This window comes from Sinocyclocheilus grahami, unplaced genomic scaffold (genome assembly GCF_001515645.1).
Source record: "Sinocyclocheilus grahami isolate Dianchi unplaced genomic scaffold, SAMN03320097.WGS_v1.1 scaffold649.1, whole genome shotgun sequence".
NCBI classification, from domain to species: Eukaryota; Metazoa; Chordata; class Actinopteri; order Cypriniformes; family Cyprinidae; genus Sinocyclocheilus; species Sinocyclocheilus grahami.
Genome location: NW_015505828.1, coordinates 371683 through 391663, shown reverse-complemented (window position 1 = coordinate 391663; position 19981 = coordinate 371683). Strand labels below are relative to the sequence as shown.

Sequence of the window (19981 nt, the reverse complement as noted above, 5' to 3'; positions counted from 1 at the left end):
TTGAATTAGCCCATATGAATCACTTATAGCATCTGACAGGGGACGATTAACTGATATGGATCCCATTTGGGACCCAAACCTCAAGCCCACACACTGAAATGTGTGCTGGGAGTCAACAGATCCAATAGAAGCCACAGAATCTACTGCTGTTGGGCAGATAATGTGTATTACGAAATGTGCGACTGCATATGTTTGTGTGGGGGGAGACTGCAGAGTCATAAATCAGTGTTCATTCGCATGTTGGAAGTGTGTGGGTAGACGGCCACATGTAATGCTACCGAAACATCTGCTCACCGTTCTGGCGACCTTGCAGAGGGGCAACAAGCAAATGTCCAACTTTATCTCACTCCGTCCCCCTGTGCCTCCTCTCTGCTTCAGTACATACAGTATCTTCCAGTTTTCCTACTGCACTGTGGTGTATCTCACCCTCAGGCTGTTCTTAAGCTTAAAAATTAGATAAATTGATTATCAGGCACGTCTAGTAGGATTCCTCCTCTCTCTCATCAAATCTTTTCACGCAGTTGCGTAAACCTCAGCCCGCAGAAACTGATTGTGCACTATAGGATGCTTCCACGCACACGCAAGTACGAAAAGGACAAATCCTGCGAGGGGAGACGGAGGAGCAGGGGGCTGTGGGGGAGGAAACATCCTCTCATGCTCACTTTCACATCCCTCCCTCTCTCTCTTTCTCTCACTCGCCAGCATCCTCCAGGAGAGCGAGGTAAGAAGGTGGTGGAGCGCTGTGTGAACCGAGGCAGTGAGGCAGCTGAAATGAGCACATCAGAGCTGGAGTCAGAAGAGAGCGCAGCTGCCCTATCATGCTTCCCTTGACACTGCACAGCTACCTCTGCGCTCGAATGAAGGTAAGTCTGACGAGAGGGAGGAACGGGGGTTAGAATATCCGTTACCCGAGTGCGATTGTGTCACTCGATCACCATTGAATGGGGTCTTTATATCATCCGTCGCTCTTGAGAAGGAGCATGCTGAGAGGGAAAGAGAGCCGGCGGGGATCGCAGGATTACCCCATCGGCAACCCTTGTCCCATTGAGACAGCAAGCGTCTGCTCCTTTTCTACGATGCCACGGATCTAAAATGCCTTCCAGCATGTAAGGTGGCATTTTTGCCAGCGTTCCCAGGTTAAAGAGCGGACATGTGTTTTAGTGCATTGCAGGAGTTTTGCAAGCCTGCCAGTTGCATGTGTGCATGCACGTGTGTGCAGGAGAGAGTTTGCATGTGCTTTCATGTGCGGGTGCGTTTGTGGCAACCGAATGTTGTTGGGTGCACACTTTCAGAGAGAAAAGTCACTGGTGTTTGGCGGGAGTCATAGTGATTCTCTCTGAGTCTTCGTTATAGGGGTATTAGTTCTCTTGCCTGGGGCTGCAGCTACAAACCGCTCACATAGAGAGATTTTTTTCTCCGTTTAGCCTCTCTGGTCCTGTCATACTTTGAGTCTCCAGATAACTCTGTGCTGAAAAGCAGGGAACAAAGCAGTGGCTGCTCGATAAAGTGGAAGATAATAAAAGTCAGCTCGATCGTTGCTTCAAGGAGAGGGAATTAGTGTGTGTGTGAATTTTTCATGTAGTTTGCTTGCAGCTTGCATGCATAATAGCAAATGTGAGAAATGTGTTGTACGGTTTCACACCTACAGTCATGTCATGTTTAAATATACATGAAGTTGCAACTAAAAACATATGCAAATACATGCACTATACCGAGCTAATGATATTTTAAATCCTCTAATCCTATGCTTAAACTTAACTCTCAGCCTTTTAGAATTTACCTAATGTATTTTTTTAGTATGTTTATTAAGTTGTTTTCCTCCTGGGGATCATTGGCTGTTGCAATGGAGTTGATTTCAGGTTTTACTATCCTTGTGGGGATATTTGTTCTCTACAATATAGGCAAAGCCTGACCCGCACACATACATCTTAAATACAGGCGAACATAAGAAGCATTCAGCCTAATCCATTTGCAGAATTGTCAGAATATACACGTCATTCAAGTCGCTGGTCACCATGGCTCAGTTGATTCTGATGGAGTGACCTTTGACCCCATTCACTTCATGACAATTCTCTTAACTCTGAGCAAAACAACTGCGTCACACCAAAGGCCTTTCTCAAATACCTACTGCCACTTCTGTCACATGGAGCAATAGAAATTATAAATCAGTGTGAATTACTAAAGGGATTGTTTAGCCAAAATGCAAATAATTTACTCCCTCAAACTTGAATTCGTCCATGGAATATAAAATAATAAATTTTGCTGCTATTGTCAGCTATAACAAAAATAAGTTGTTGCTGCTATTGTCAATACAATTACAATTAATGTGGAATTACGTTTTATTCTGTTTCTTACTCAGATGTATTTGATGACTTCAGAATATAGTGCATGTGATATGGACTTATACCTTTGTGATCTTTTTGAAGCTTGAAAGCCTCCCAATCATTGTAATTGCATCGACAAGAGTGACCAGTACAGTCTTTAAAAGTTTCATTTGGTGTTCCATAAAAGAAATTAGTTCATATATGTACTTGGAATGACACAAGGATGAGTACATGATGACAGAATTTAAATGTTTGAGTGAACTATCGCTTAAGCACTGGACACATTAAGCAAAGAGAGCATTAAAAACACATGCAGGCCTGGTCGTGCAGCAGAAATATGTTTCTCTGAAGTTATGGTTTGGCACAAGCAATAATTCTAAAGACTAATCATTTTTGAGAACTCAATGATTAGCTGATCTCATGATGTGAAGTTCCCTCACATAATTTGATAGTGGGTTACCTTGAAAGAAACTGATTTTGTAAGATGTTCACACATAACTGTGTTTGCGTGGATGTGCGTGTGGACGTGCATCAGATGGAAGTAAGTTGCACCTCATTTTCTCCCAAAGTGCAGGTTCCATTTGTACTGTGTTAGGTAAGATCCAAGCCGGAAAGTCCTCGAGCGCAATCCATCTGCTTGGTTGTAATTAGATAAAGCTTCAGTCTAATACATTCAGAATATTGTCATGTCAGCTGCGGATTGAGAGGAATTCTATTTCCTGCTGCATTGATCTATGTGCTTTGAAAGTATATGTCTAGCAGTTTACAGGACAGGTCTGAGATTATATCTTATGCTTGGTCATTCATGTTATGCTGTACACTTTACATTTTAATTTTTGAAATAGTAATGCATTCATTAAAATGTTTTTTGTAATATTAATTTATATTAAGATTAGTGCTGTCAAAAGATTAATCGCGATTAATCGCATCCAAAATAAAAAAATGTGTTTACATAATATATGAGTGTGTACTGTGTATATTTATTATGTATATATATAAATACAAACACATGAATGTATATATTTGAGAAAATTATGTTATGTTTATATATTGAATATATTTATATATAAAATATAATAATATAAATATATACATGTATATACTTGTAAATATGTTCAATATATATACTGAATGTGTGTTTATTTGTATATACATAATAAATAAACACAGTACACATACATATATTATGTAAACAAAAACTTGTATTTTTGATGTGATTAATCGCGATTAATTTTTTGACAGCCCTAATTAAGATGTAAGGTAAAGTTTATTATTTCTAGAAGAGGAAAACAGGATGACTAACAAAAGAAATAAAGAGCTTAAGCTATCAGTCGAAATATATAATCATAATTGTAATATTTATAATGTTATCAAATATTTGTAATATTATCAAACAGGACAGAATGTTTAGTAGTTATACCTACTAATACCACTAAAAGTCACAGAATTCATATAATCCCAATGACAGTGGCTCCAACAAGGTATTAAAACTGCAAAAACCTTTTACACTGTTTGTTCTTTAATATTTCACAATAAAATATTAAGGTATTCATTTACAGAGAATTAATTGAGTCATTAGGTATTTTGAAGCCCTTTCGGTGTTATGAGTGTTGCCATAGAAACAAATCATTTGTGAGTCTAAGGATGTGAAGAGCTCAGCGTTGAATCCCTGAGTTATGATAATTCTCAAATACGTGAACGCAGCATCACATTTGAATGTAGATCTTCTTTTTATACTCCAGCCTGTCACCGAATGCGACCGCAGTTCTGTGACATATAGGGCTGACACTAGCAACACAGTGGGAAGTAATACTGCCGCATCCTTTAAACCAGCACTCGTAAAACTCCGATCCACTCTGTAATAGAGAATAATTCCTTTACCTTCTGCCTCATAAACACAGCAGGCCTTACGTGTGTGTGTGTGTGTGTGTGTGTGTGTGTGTGACGGTGTGCAATAAACGCCGACATAACAGATAATGAAAAGGGAAGATGAAGGAACAAGAGGCGTGGCTAAATGACAGATTTGTAGTTACATTCAGGCCTTGATTTTGCATTGAGATGCATACACACTGCCGCCGGCACGCTTATGCAAACAAATCAGAGAACATCTGATGTTTATCTGAAAGAAAACAAGCACAAGCCTTTGCTAAATATAGCATGTATTGATTTATAAGTATGAAAGTTTGTGCTTGGAGAAATATTACAACAAACACCATCAAAAGTTTTCCAGCCACTTTGTTTAGTAGCATCCAATCACTGCAAAAAATAGGACGTCTTTGACTGTTAAGCAAAGAGACAAGGAGAAGTGTGAAAGACTGCAGTGTGTATGTGTGTGCGAGATTGCATCTGTCATTCGGAAGTCAAGAAGGTGATCAATGTAAGTTTGATGAAGCACTACATGCTCAGGTCACTGCAGCAATACTAGAAATATCAGACTTTTGTTCTGTGATGCTTTCAAAGACAGAGGAGCATCATTCCACCTGGCCCTTTTCATTACTTAAAAGTATGTGATGTGCTTTTTGCAATTCCACTAGCGTATCTCCTGTGTCAGTCAAGCAACTACAACTGAACATTTTTGGTTCAGATCTGTTTGATCTAATTTTTCTAAACCTTCTTGTTAATATGTGAAAACCTGCCAATTTTGTGTCAAGGTCAATAAGAGTCTTACGGTGTGATCACAACGAAATTTTGCAGGTCAAAAAGCTCCATTGTCTCTTTTCAATGGTTCTGTCAGGACCACTATCGTCAAAGATGATTGACAATTAGCATACAGTTTGGATTGGCGGTATGGTTCTGTTCTGGGCAAGAACTCCATGTGCATCCATGCAGCCTAGCATGGATGAGAGCAGGGAGAGCAACGATAACCCCCCCAGGGTAAACAGAACAGAACCAACATAAATGTATTGCAGATATCATTAAAGTTCAATAATGTTATGTACACATTTTAGAATTAGTCTGATTCAAAGAAGAATCAGAAGGCTGAATCCTGACTGACAGAGGAGGAGTTGGGGATGGAGGAGGGTAATTAGCTATTGAGCAATGCGAAAACTGCTGATAATACGGAGGGACCTTATATATGAATGCTTAGATAGGTGTCGTACTCCCATAGGTTGATGGGGATCAGCTGAGAGTCAGCCGAGGCTTGACTAACGTGACCTGCCAGAACTAACGCTACGCTAGATTGTAGCAATGTATGAAACACAGAATTCACAAATTCACTTTTATACCAAGCAAATTTCAGTTGGTCAACACAGCAAATTCCTGTGACCAACTTGAACCTGTTGTGAAATATGTGTGGGGAAACATTTCGCTCTCACGCAAATTCGCAATCGCATTGATTCCCATTGAAATGACAGGATTTTGCCGGCGAAAATTCCCTGAAAAACAGTAAATGAGACCGAACCTTTACAATATCAATTTTACCGTTTTGTTACAAGACAGGGTTAATTCAGGTTGGAAATTGTCATGTAGTGCAACTTTCTAAAAATGGTAAAAAGATATTTACAAAAAAAGTTACAAAAAAAAAGAACTTGAAAATAAATACATGTATGTATATACAGTATACAGAAATGTATGTGTGGGGAAACATTTCGCTCTCACGCAAATTCGCAATCGCATCGATTCCCATTGAAATGACAGGATTTTGCCGGCGAAAATTCCCTGAAAAACAGTAAATGAGACCGAACCTTTACAATATCAATTTTACCGTTTTGTTACAAGACAGGGTTAATTCAGGTTGGAAATTGTCATGTAGTGCAACTTTCTAAAAATGGTAAAAAGATATTTACAAAAAAAGTTACAAAAAAAAGAACTTGAAAATAAATACATGTATGTATATATACAGAAATTTAACCTTTTGTGTATAATGAGTAAAAGGTAACACTTTTAGGTAACACTTTAGTAGTTAATCAGTACCTCAGTAGTTAATGTTAGCTAATGCATTATCTAAATGTAACTGACAGTTAGCAATTCATCTGTTGCACTATATATGAATGTTTGTCAATATTAGCTCATAAAGACAACTGCTCATTGTTAGTTTATGTTAGCTCAGGTCCCAAAACTAATAATATGCAACTTTTGATTTTAAGAATGTATTAGTAAATGGTGAAATTAAGATTAAAATTAAAAATGCTTTAGAAGAATATTTTATCGTAAGTGCATGTTAACTATAGTAGTTAACTAATAATTCAATAATTTAATGTCGCATTAATATGTTTACAGTTCTCTAATGTTGGTTAATGGGATCATTTTTCATTGTTAGTTCATGTTAACTATAGTAGTTAACTAATAATTCAATAATTTAATATTTCAATAATTTAATGTCACATTAATATGTTTACAGTTCTCTAATGTTGGTTAATGGGATCATTTTTCATTGTTAGTTCATGTTAACTATAGTAGTTAACTAATCTTAACAAATAGAACCTTATTGATACCAATTTTTCCTTGCATGTGTAGTTGTTATTAACCCATGAATGGAAATGCAAACAGATTGCATCGTATACATATCATAGACCTCCTTGCTCAATATAGAGAATAAGGATTTTAGCTCTGATTTACATTGTGTTTGTGCAGAACAGATGGCCTGTCTTCAGGAGGATATGCCTGCAAGTGAACGCGCTCTCCTGCGCAGTCATCATCTCCCGTGTGTTGACATTTTGATTATTTCCAGAGATTCCCCAGATATCACAGTCCATTATCACTGGATTATAAGTGCTCCCAAAAGAAAAGGATTTAGTATTTTCTGCTTGTGCTCCACTATATTGACAGACCCTGACTAAAGGTGTTTTAAGTGGTCAGTGATTCAGTGATTCTGGAATGCTAATTAGGGCACTTTGACACGACGCCTGCTTTGGCAGACTCGATGCTTCAAATCACTTCAGGAAGCTGACAGGCCATCTGATAAACACAGGAGAGAGTGTTGAAGAGTCTGTTCTCTACTTAACACAACCCACCCCCCGCAAACACACACATACACATCCAGTAATGACTGCCTAGAGTGCACGGCCTTGTTAGCTCTCTTCAGTGAGTGTCACTGGACCAGGTATGTATGCATTCACACACACCCTATAAAGCCTTTTCGAGTGGGTGTGATTTGGCTGCCCATGTGAACTTCCTGAAGCATCACTTGTGTTGGTGTAGGACTACGAGGAAGGTCGCTGTCACGGCGCCAGCGCTCCAAAGACAGCGTCCAGCTTAGTTTCAGCCGCTGCTATTCCTGTCACTGATAGGACAAGACACACTGCTTTCATTAGGCTAATTGTCCTTAGTGTGGACAGGATGTCTGCTTGAACGCTTGGTGTCATTCAGAGTGATAGGGACGCTACACTTGCACGCCTGAACACACACACAGGCGAGTGAATGCAGTGCTGGCAGCGAGCCGCACTGGATGCTGTTCATTCCAGGGGCATTTAACTAATTTGCCCCGACTAACCTCAAAGTGCCATAACAGTTTCAGATATAGACGGCCGAGCCATCATCCCGCTCTCTCCTCTACATGCACGTCCGCACACACTCACACCAGAGACGATGCTGCAGCGATGACATTGAAGAAGTGTCCGAACAGAGGGTACTGTATAATCCAATCTCTCATAAAGTAAACTGAATATTTACAGTTCTCTGATTTCAGTTAATGGTAACATGACACACGGGTCAATAAATAAAATATTTCATTTTTCTAATCAGTATTTTATTTTCATAGTTTTTATTTTAAATTAATTTATTTCAACTTTATACATCATGACATAATTATTACTAAGCACCTGAAATTCCCTCCAGTTTGGGAGGGATAGTGCACCGAAAAATATACAATTTATCATGATTTACTCACCTTCATGCCATTCCCAGTACATTTTACTTTCCTTTTTCTGTTGAAATGCAAAAGGCGGCATTTTTTAAAAATCGTGTTGTTGTTCTTTTCCTTGCAACTAAAATGAATGCTCTCAAGCTTCAAAAGGATGCAAAAGTATCGTAAACCTTGTCCCTGGCTTGTGTGCTATATTTTACACTGAATAATGACTTTTGTCTGTTCCACAAACATTTATCATTTGGCTTTTGAAAATGTAGTATGCAGCACACAAGTCAAATGGATGACTTTTATAATACTTCCATGGTGCCCTTTTAAAGCTTGACAGCTTCAGTTCCCATTCATGGTAATTGCATGGAAAACAGCCTTCAGAATCTTTCATTTTATGTTTAGCAGAAGAAAGTAAATCATGTGGGCTTTGAAGGACACGAGGAAGGGTAAATGATGACAGTTTTTTCATCCTTCGCTGAGCTATTCCTATAAATAGAAAGTGTATAAGTACAGTGCATTTGCAAAAAGCATCAGTAAAGAGTGTATGTTGATGTTTCATAGGGAGTACAGAGGTAAATTCACCCACCAGTCTTTGCACACAAAATATAGCTACAATAAATGTGGTGAGAGTAAGTGAAGTGTCCGGATTTTCATTCAGCTTAATTATTTTCAGGTGCACTTTTTACAGTTTTTTACTGGTATAAAACCATGTGCAAAGATTAATGCTCCCCAAGCACCAACTGCGAGTAAAAATCAGTGTTGATGAGTAGGCTATATGAAACACTGTTACTTGCCAATTGCCCAGTAACTAATAATAATTATAATTTCAATTTCTATAATAATAATAATAATAAAAATAATAATAACAACAACAATTCCAATCAGATGTGTTTCCCAAGTTTGTTCTGCTTGTTTGTAATCAAGTAATGCGCGTACAGTTTCATGGCTAGTAAATATATATATATATATATATATATATATGGCCAGTAAATTTTCTCAAGACTCAGGCCATTGGCAGGTGTGGCAAAATGTTTAAGGCCCTGTGAAAAACATACAATGTGTCTGTTACAGTGCCATCAATGAAACAGATACATATAGTACATTAGAAATTCACCATGATGTTGCATGGCATTCCAAATGAACTATTTATTTTGAACTTTTCAGCTTCAGAGTGTAGGCAGCAGTGAACACTGCATCGACTGTGCGAATTGAACACAGCTACAGAAATTCTAAGGTGTAAAGTCTAAGGAGAAAGCTCTAGTATGTCTTCACCATTCAAAAGTCTGGCTTGTTCAGTTTGTTTTGATGGCTCTTGAGAATTGCTTACTCCTACAAAAGAAAAAGGGAAGAGAGGGAAAATCGCGACCCTGACTGCAGGACATGGATGAATGGACTCGTATCTGAGTAGTAAAATGCATTGCTGCAGCATGAGCTCTTTTCCTCCCCCACCAGTCATTACTCTCCCATGTGTTTGAGTAGATCGAGTTGTTGGACATCACTGGTACTGCAATGTGTTGACAAAACACGTGGGTCATTCCCCAGACACTGCAGGAAATGTCTCTCTTTTCGATAAACCAGCTGTTCCTATTTGTTTAGGGAGGGTGGGTGGGGGGGTTAACAGCACTGCAGTCTGATGAGAAATCTGCAGGTTTAGCAAATGAAGTGTCTCCCTGATCGTTGCGCTGATCTGCTCTAAGAGGCAATGATGTAGGGGTAAGAGCATGTGCAAGGAACTCCGACAGCAGCTGAAACCCCCCACCAAACTGTACCATTAAAACACTAATTAGTATTGATACAAGTGCATGCCTGTGGTGTCTTTCTCACAGAAAAGAGACCACCTTTCACTGTGAAAAGAGGCTGAATTTGACTAATTATACAGTAGAATTTTTGCAGTGCAATTACAGCAGTCTGACAGCCACACGTCACTATACAAATGTGATGCCCACATTCTCCACCATTAAAATATTGTGCCAGAATTACACTCTGTTAACAATTCTCGTGCATGCATTGATCCATTCATTCAGACAGCACACCGTATAAGAAAACTCGACTGATTACCGCTACTGAGTCATACTGAAAATATGATTCCCAAACAAATGATTCAGTTGTTTTTTTTCAGTGAGTAACTAGTGTAAGTCAGATTCCCAAACTTATGACTCTGATGAGTCAGTTCTCAGTGTGACCAGAGTAGTCTGATACTTTAACAAATGACTCATATGAACTGGTTCTTTTTAGTGAATCAAAAACAAATGCCCAGTGCTGATTCCCAAGTTAATGACTTACGATTTGGTTCTTTTTAGTGAATTTATAAAGTGTATAGGCCCACAGCACACAGATGTGTTATGTTGAACTTAAGGCTCATAAAACTCATAATATTGTGTAGTTTAAGATGCATTAATTTTGTTATTAATGTTTTATAAAAATAAAATCAATGTTACCATAGTTTTGGTTTAGAATAATGTATTATTTTATTGTCTTTTTTAGTTTTATCCATTTTCTATTTATTGCTAGGTTGCATTTATTTGTGTGCATTTATGCTGTTACAAGTCAATAAAAGTAAATGCATAATTTACACGATTTGATGTGCATAATTTATATTGTTTTACATTTATTTCTTATGCATTTCCCCCCCAGACATTTCTTACTCGAATGTATTGATAGAATCATTGAAGAGATTGTTACGGAACCAGAACCAAAATCATTGAATGTAAGCTTGTGTCTTTGTCTCTTGCTGTGTCCCCTGTCTGGCTTGCAACCAGACTCCAAAACCACAAAAAGCATGCTACTCTAAAAGCTTGATAGGGAGCTTGTTACCGCTTCAGAACAGCAAGATAAGCAGGAAGGAACAAACTCTGCTCTGGCTCACCTCACCGGCGTGCAACCTTCAAAGTCATATGGAGTTGCACAGGGACCGTTTTGTCATAAAATGTGGAAATGGCAGAGGAGGGGACGTTGAGGAGGCCTGCTGTCTGCCTGTGATGTATTCTCCATGTGCATCTCGGATGCGGGTCACGTCAGTGTGCCCTTTCACTGCAGACCTGTCAGTCAACACTGTATTCCTGAGTGGATGGTGGCTCTGACGTGCCATCTGCACGCAAGCAGGGCCGTGCAAATAGGGATGAGTGATGTCACTGCAGTAGAGTGGAATTGGACAAATAAGAACAAGGGTCAAACAAAGGACTCGAATCTCCAGTGAGGCTGGACTCCAATTCCTGTAAAATGTTCACTACTGTTGAGTTTAGATGTTTTGCAACAGGGATTCTTCCTAGAATGCACTAATTAGCCAGAGATCAGCTGTTTCCCAATACAGCGCCAGATTTTGTGCGTCTAGCTCTACAAGGTGCCGATTATCTCATTCTCTCACAGTGAGAGTTATTTTCTCTGCGCTGAAAATGTGTGTGGCCATCACAAGGCATGGAATGGAATGCAACAGCATTAGTGGTCATTTGCTCCCGGTGGTTCATTGGTTCACCTGATAACTCTACATTGATTTACTCTCCTAGCTGATCAATACCTATTTTAAGGACTTTTTTTTGGAAAAAGCAGTGGGGGATTTGTAAAATATACCTCTAAATAGGCTGTACTTTCTCTTTCTGGTTTTTACTCTCTTCTTTTTTACACTATATTTCAGAGGAGAATCTGCCATTATTTGTATGAAAGTTATTTAACTATTATCATAAACAGCTTTCAGAACACTCACATGGCTAGCATGACTTGCAGATGAGCTGTTGGGGACCATGGGAGTTATTCACTGTCATTAGGCACCTTATGTAACCGATTAACATGACATTGCAACAGCTGCACAGGTGCAGTGTGGGAGTGACCAGGATCTGGAGCTGAATCGTTGCTTAATGCACCAACATTATTTTTCTTTCATTGGTTTTCTATTTTATTTTATTCATCCAGAGTTGAGAAACTTGCAACTCTTTTGAAATGCAGAAAGGTTTCAATAAAATAGTCACAATTCATTTAAAATGGACTACTTCCAATTGTAGTATATTTGTATTTTGTATGCCTGTAACGTCATATTGTTAGCTTAGCGACATGCTAACAGCAGACTCTGTTGAAGTCACTTGTGAGTCGTTTGACACAGAGATGCTGTCCTAAACAGACCTTTTCAAATCAGTTACGCACGAGATTCCATTTCAGTTTGGATGTTGTAAACAGCAACACAGCTCAGTAGGTTTTGAAACAGAGTCTATGTGCTTCTTTTTGTCCTACGCTGCAGCAGTACTTTCTGTTCAGGCCCTAGCCTGGCTCGATAGATTTGACAGGTGAACACTAAATGTGTCAGAATGGAGAGGAGTGCGCAGAGGTGCTCACCCAGGTTGGCGTTCCTTCTGTGTGTATGAGGGAGAGTTTGACTGGATGATGGAGACAGCAGCAGCAGCAGCAGCAGCTTTCATGGCATGACGGTGATGATGCAGTTAGTCTTTAGGGAGCGGGGAACAGCTGAGACTGCCAGCCTGTTTTAGGCACGAATTAAACTCAATCCGCACACTCAGAAAGTACATTTCCCTTGTGAGCTTTGATTTAATCCTTCAAGTGACCATCAAAGATGTTCCCCTAAAGGTGTCTGAGTGTGTGTGGCTTGCTCCATCTCAAAGTCATGTCACATTTAAAAAGACACTCTATTTAATGTGAGAACCTGAGCAGTCAGGTTTAGTTTTCCTGAACTAAAGTTTTCCCCATGGCGTTTGACATAATAAATATGTTTACTCGCCTAATTGGGAGGGTGAGACCGTGAGTGAGACATTAGCTGATGAGATTAACCCTGATTTTGAATGCACCTTGTTTGCGCGAGTGAATCTGTAAACAGTGGTAATCCTAAAACAACCCATTCAATATTCCGATAGGGCACAATAAATCCATGTAATGACATTTATCCATCTGAACGGGATAATGGTAATGTATCAAGGCTTAAAGTGGTAAATCCCAAGGCTCACTGAATGAGCATTCATTAAAGATCACTCAGTATTTCCCCCTCATTAAAAGTACTACTTTTGAAAACATGTTTAAAATCATAGCGTACATGATTGTTTGCTATAATTTCTACAAGAGCAATTATGTTATTTTATTCTTTTGTGTTATCTGTCGGTTTCAGGTTTGCAGTCGAAGCTGAGGATGGCAGGAGATTCCCGCGTCCACATGGACCATGACATGGAAATAGGAGTGACTCCAAAAGAGGTCAGTTTTCCCCAATATCACTTTCAACTTCAGTAATGTTCCGTATTGAGGAATATTCTGTAACCATGGAATAGAACAACAAAGCTGCAGCATTTAGAATCTACAACAAAAATGAGAAATGTATTTATTTATTTCATGTTTTTAATATATTTTAATCATTAACCCATCAAAATAGAAGTGCAGTCCAGTGGCCTTCAAATAAATCATAATGTGGACAGTCAAAAATCAAGGAACAAAAACAATGGGTGATGATGTGAATGGCTTAATTAACCAAGACATTTGGACAATAATTGTAACTATTTACCATTTTTAATCAAACATCAAACTATTCTTAGAGGCCTTATATTCTCAATGACAGTACATTGTATAGCGGTCAATAAACTGTTTGGGTCATTATATAAAATAGCTGATTACACAATGCTCAATCAAGTATTTCAGGGAGTTGTGCAATAATCTAAATACAAAGACATATTTATAACACTGAATATGTTATGTATAATTTATTTAAATGTATGAAATTAAATAATTTATTTAAACTTATTTAATTTATGCTTAATGCATATTTAATTTATGACTTATATGATGAGGAATAGTGAATATAATAGCTAACTTGATCTACAAAGTTGGAGGCACACCAAATACTGGTGTACAAAAAGTGTTGGTTTTATTTGTTGGCCAATATATGGCTTTATCTGACAGAAAACAGGGGGCCGCAGGTGTGTACGCAGCAGGAGGTCTCTGTGTGTTCCAGTTTCTCATAAGCACTTTAAGGCTTTCCTATAATTGACTGCCACCACCACCATGATACCACGTTTCAATTAACAACCAAGCACACTCTTCCACAAAAGGAAAGATTACGTGCCAGTGCGTTCTTGTCTCATGTGGAGGGCATGGTGTTATTGACTTGGGAGGGGGCAAAGATTCTTATCTGGGCTTGCCAGTGTCCCATGGGGAAGAGGAAGGTAATGGGGGAAGTGTCCCATGGAGCTGGTGTAGAACATGGAATCAGAAATGGACTAGTGCCAAGATAGAGAGAGCATAGGATAGAGAGTGCAAGAGAGTCATGGGAGCGAGAAAAAAGAGCAGCAATAGAAAAAAGAAAAATCCATCAGTACTGTTATGTTGCAGTAATCTGCATGTTCTGTATGTGCAGAGACATACTGCGACAATGTCATGACAGTTACAAAGACATCAGAGCACTTACATTGTTAGAAAGGTACAGTATGAACGTACCGATGCTTGATGTTGGCAACTGTGCCATCCACACTGTCATTTTCTGGCTTACGGCATCTTAGTGAAGAAATAGAAATGGCAGATGGGAGCTATTGATCTGGCTTGCAAAATATGTTGAATGTTTGCAACACCAGAGGACCTGTAGGAAGCATCACATCCTGCATGTATTATGCCTCCAGCAACCAACAGTCTCCCTAGCAGTCTAACACTGATGCTTAATATAGGTCTACAGGTTCAGACTTGCTGATATTGTAGCCTGTTTTATCATCATCAGTATTTTGAATTGAGACCTTTTTCAAGAAGACTGAGCTCAGCAAAGATTTCTATATCACACTGATCTTGAATTTGTTCCTTATCTCTCTACCTCCTTACAGCAGGTGAAGAAACTCCCCAAGCATCTGAGGGAAGCACAAATCCCCACAGATCGCACACACCTCATCTCTGATCCTGTTAAGAAACCCCGCCAGCGCTACGTACAGAAAGACGGCAAGTGCAATGTTCATCACGGAAACGTTCAAGAGACCTATCGCTATCTCAGCGACCTCTTCACAACACTGGTCGACTTACGTTGGCGCCTCAGTTTCTTCATTTTCACCTTGGTCTATGTGGTCAACTGGCTCTTTTTTGGGTTTTTGTGGTGGCTTATTGCACTAATACGAGGAGATCTTCTACACGCCGATGAGGAGGGCTGGACCCCTTGTGTTGAAAACCTCAACAGCTTTGTCTCGGCGTTCCTCTTTTCCATTGAAACTGAGACCACCATTGGCTATGGCTATCGTGTCATCACAGAGAAGTGCCCAGAAGGGATTATACTTCTACTGGTGCAGGCCATCTTGGGGTCCATTGTAAATGCCATGATGGTAGGCTGCATGTTTGTAAAGATCTCGCAGCCCAAGAACCGAGCAGAGACGCTGATGTTCTCCCACAAGGCCGTGATCTCAGTGAGGGACAGCAAGATGTGCCTGATGTTCAGAGTGGGTGACCTGCGGAATTCGCACATTGTGGAAGCGTCAATCCGTGCTAAACTCATTCGTTCACAGCAGACGAAGGAGGGCGAGTTCATACCGCTCAACCAGACTGACATCAACATTGGCTTTGACACAGGAGACGATCGCCTCTTCCTGGTATCGCCTCTCATTATCTCCCACGAGATCAATGAGAAGAGTCCTTTCTGGGAGATGTCCCGGGCACAGATGGAGAAGGAACAGTTTGAGATTGTCGTCATCTTGGAGGGCATGGTCGAAGCTACAGGTATGTTCTCCTTGACATCAAGCAGTTCAACTGTTGACCTGAAAGTGTCATAGTCTCCATGAGTAAGAAATTACAGTTTAAAGCAGAGGTCTCAAACACAATTCCTGGAGGGCCACAGCTCTGAAGAGTTTAGCTCCAACCAGCTCCAACTCACACCTGCTTGGAAGTTTCTAGTAATCCTGAAGACCTTGATTAGCTGGATCAGGTGTGTTTGATTAGGGTTGAAGCTAAACTGTGCAGAGCTGTGGCCCTCCAGGAATTGAGTTTGAGACTACTGGTTTAAAGCTTTGCATTGACCCTAGAAACTATCAGTCTTTCGGAATGACTTCAAGGAGCAAGTTGCGTATTAACTGCCAAGCTCTGTAGAGCAGTTGACCTCAATGAATTTTCCATGATTTTTTTGCCGTAAGAGAGAGACTTAGAGGTCAGTCATTTAAATATACAAAACTGCAACACATTATTCATTTGCTGACAATGCTGAGTCATCCCTTCACAAAGCATGCTGACTGCACAAAAAATAACATTCAAGAACTGACAAGAAGATAAATGTTTCAATATTGATGCTAAGGCTATATTTCCAACACATGAGTCAGGGTGGGTTTGAGAGCCTCTTGTTGTCTGGCTAGCCATGTCCTTGCAAACCTGTCCAGGCTGGATTTGTGGAAAAAGGTGAAAGGTGATGAAAGTACTCCGGGTATGTTCCACTCTGCTGGAGGGGATCTTTTGGACAGCTTATTGGAGCAAAAAAATGTTTATTTTTCCACTCTTCATTTTAATAAACATTGTTCCAGTTCTCAGGTCATTGATACTCAATAACAGTCAGGCAGTTCAATGAGAAAACTGTTTTTAAAATGTCTTTGAGACCACAGTTTCGGTATTATACTTTAAGACATTTGGACTAATACACAATCCATAACAAAACAGAGAGCCCAAGGTGTTGTGGCATTCAAATTGATTATTAATAATGCTGTTAATGTGGAGTTACTGTGGCAGTCCTTGCATAGTTTATTCAGTCTGCATCTATTTTTTAGTCTGTTACCTTAAAAAGTAGTCATAATCTGCTTAAAATAATGAAATGCAAATGCATTTAAGCACGGTTTGTACAAAGTTAACCGATACTAGTTTGATACCTGGCCTTCAACAGCAAACATGCATTCTGAATATATGAAAGTGGATGGATTATCTAGATAGATTATTCTTGGCTACTGTTTGGTTGACCTTGCAAAAAATTCTGTGCAATATTGATTTGAGTAGATCTCCTTATTCTCAGGGCTGTTTAGGGAATAAAGAGGCCTCTATTGTCTAATGTGTCTACACTAATTGCAGATTCATTCCCAGGCTGAAACATTTCCCATGCTTTATCAGATATCTTAGGTTAATGTTTGCAATTCAAATTATTTAATGGGCGTTTGTCCAAAGAGAACTTGCACTGCTAATCGAAATCCAATTCATTATACATGCTTCCCTGTGAAGGCATCGTGTTTTGTGCTTATTTTGCAGTGAATACCAATGAGGACTCAACAAAGAAAAGGTGGAAAGCATCGTAAGATGAAATTTTCATGCATTCATAATGCAACAATTTACATGTTTGGAAGTTTTTGTACCACAAACATGCAATTGTTGTTGAATGAAATATCCAAGGACCTAATGGAGAGAATTTAATTGTACACTAACCTTGCTCTGGGCCCTAGACGATATGACATATGCCATATGACATATCAGCAGTCTCCTCAACCTTCCTATCACTTTGAAATGTTTTCCACTTTCCACTGTGGAGATGTGCATACGTAAGCATGTCAATAGCTATGGGCTATGATGCCATTGCTCTACTGAAGCCTGTGTAAATGATGCCTTTGACAGATTACCAGGTATAGATCAGGGTGCTATTGGCCAGGATAAACCTACAAATAGGCTCTCTGGCCTCTCTCAGATCGAAGTCTACTCCCACTTGCTAATGAGGGATGATGGCTTCCTTTTGATGTGCAGTAGAGCGCTAATGACCTGGTGAGTCCAATAAGGTCACAAACAACCTGATGTATGATTTTTAGAATATAGCAATGTTTTAATTTAGCCCTGGCATGTGTCAGAGATGATTGACAGCCGCTTTGGTCTAGTCTATTATTTTTACAGTACTGAGGGTCAAGAGCTCTATAGTGATTCTCTTGAGTACTGCTTGCAATTTGCATGAACGTGATGAGACTCTAATGATGGTTAGTCTGATGTAATTTGCATCATTTAATTGTTGCAACATAAGCGGTTTTCATTTTAGAAATGCCTGATCTTGAGTGATATGATCACAAACAATAGCTTGTCCCTAATGAAAGGTTCATCCCAATGCAGAACATGATATATTTGATCCATTCTTTTCTAAAAGCTAGTGAGCTGACTTGAGGCAGAATTGTAAAGCGTCACAGACACGGTTCTGGACCAAAGGCACTTTGATTATGCTACCTTCTAAAATGCCTTTTTTTGGAAGCATGAGAGGCAAATTGTTGAGAAGGCAAATGCAGTGTAATGAAATATTGATTATAAAAATACCTATTTGGAAATAAGCAAATAGTTAAAAACTGATTTTGTTTTACCATAAATAAATAAAAAGAAACACTTTAAAATATATTGAGAGTCAAGTCTCTGGTGCATTTCATATGCATCTGCACAAAGTCTGATGCATTTGTATTACTTCCATACTAGCCATTATGCAGTACAATTAATGCTGAAACATTAGCAGCAGGTCACAAATGTCTATCAATATGGATTTAAAATCAATTGGTGTTAGTTATCAAAGATCTGGATCCTATTATAGACAAATAACCTGTCACTGAATGCTTGTCTTCTTGTCAACCTAATGAATGCCTGAAACGCAGCAGCCCATTGAGTGCTCATAACCAACGGCATCTACTAAATATGTCCGGTGGCTTATCTGTGTTTTTAAGTAGCGCCCATTAACTTTCCATTTATTTTGTTATTAATGAGTCTCAAACCCATAGATAAGAACTTGCTTTGAATTAATGTTCTATAACTAATATAGATTTTTAAAGGCCAACTTTATGAGGTGATGTTTTGATTAAGAGAGTAAATGTGGAGGCAGTTTGAAGTTTATTGATGTGTGCTTGAGCGGTTTCAATTTTAACACTGACTATTAATGCTGGATTTTAATTTAAAGCTCAAACAAACCTGTAGAGAGCTCTACCGTCCTCTAAAGGCAGTGATTTTCAGTCCTTGTGTCTTTGCCACTCATGAACCATTAGATAAGTGCTTGTTCAGTAACAATATAATTAGTGGATTATTATATTTTTTTTACAGATCTGTTTAATTACCCAGGCTTATTACATTGTATTTGTTATAGAACTGCTCTTTTTTAAGTATACTAATCCATGCACACTGAGAAAAATACTTCCAAATACATATAATTCATAATGACGTATGTTAAAGCTAAATTATAAAATTGGCAATGACAAGGAACATAGAATTGTGGAAGGTTTTCCTGCATGGGAACACAGCAGCTCCTATAATGGTGCTTCTTATCATAGGAAAAATGATAGTACTCATATGTGTCAGCAGATTTCAGTGTCACCGTTGTTCTCCACAAATAGACTTAGGAACCCCTGGCCTTGAGGTGCTGTGCCCTTATTTATAGATTTGAAAAGCATCTGTGCACAAAACCGGCCATTGCTAGGTTATTGAGATCAACATACCCTCTCCACGTCTTTGTCTTTCACTCAAACTCACTCTCTCACACACACACACACACACACACAGAGAGAGAGAGAGAGAGAGCGAGAATAACACAATGCTAAATATGCCATACTCAAACCTACACACTCTTTCAGCTCTAAAACATGTGACACAAAAGCAGAGGGAGTCAGAGAGACTCTCAGAGCATTGAGTTTGTTTTGAGTTTCAATCAGTGTTACAATGTAGATCAGTGGTTTTCAATTGGTTTTGCTTCAGGACCCAGATTTTACATCAAGTAGGTGAACCAACACTGTACCAAGTAGTCTATATATATATATATATATATATATATATATTATTATTTTATTTTTTTTAGTTTATATATTTTATAATGAATATATATAATGTTGCATTTGCATATGTTTTCTCCGAAGTGCTTTGTAAAGATTATTATTTGGTGCAATTTATTTATTTATTTTTTATAAATATTTTATCAAATTTACAATAAATACAT

At 38.8% G+C, this 19981-nt stretch overlaps 1 protein-coding gene across 1 annotated transcript in view; it reads left to right on the top strand.

Annotated features, from left to right (window-relative positions):
• Window positions 1-702: 702 nt before the first annotated feature.
• kcnj5 (potassium inwardly rectifying channel subfamily J member 5) overlaps window positions 703-19981 on the top strand; it is a 25421-nt gene continuing 6142 nt past the window's right edge. The window contains exons 1-3 of the mRNA XM_016242226.1: window positions 703-863; window positions 13226-13308; window positions 14916-15792. Coding sequence (XP_016097712.1) covers window positions 13246-13308; window positions 14916-15792 — 940 coding nt within the window. The 5' untranslated portion in view covers window positions 703-863; window positions 13226-13245. The remainder of the gene's footprint in view (window positions 864-13225; window positions 13309-14915; window positions 15793-19981) is intronic.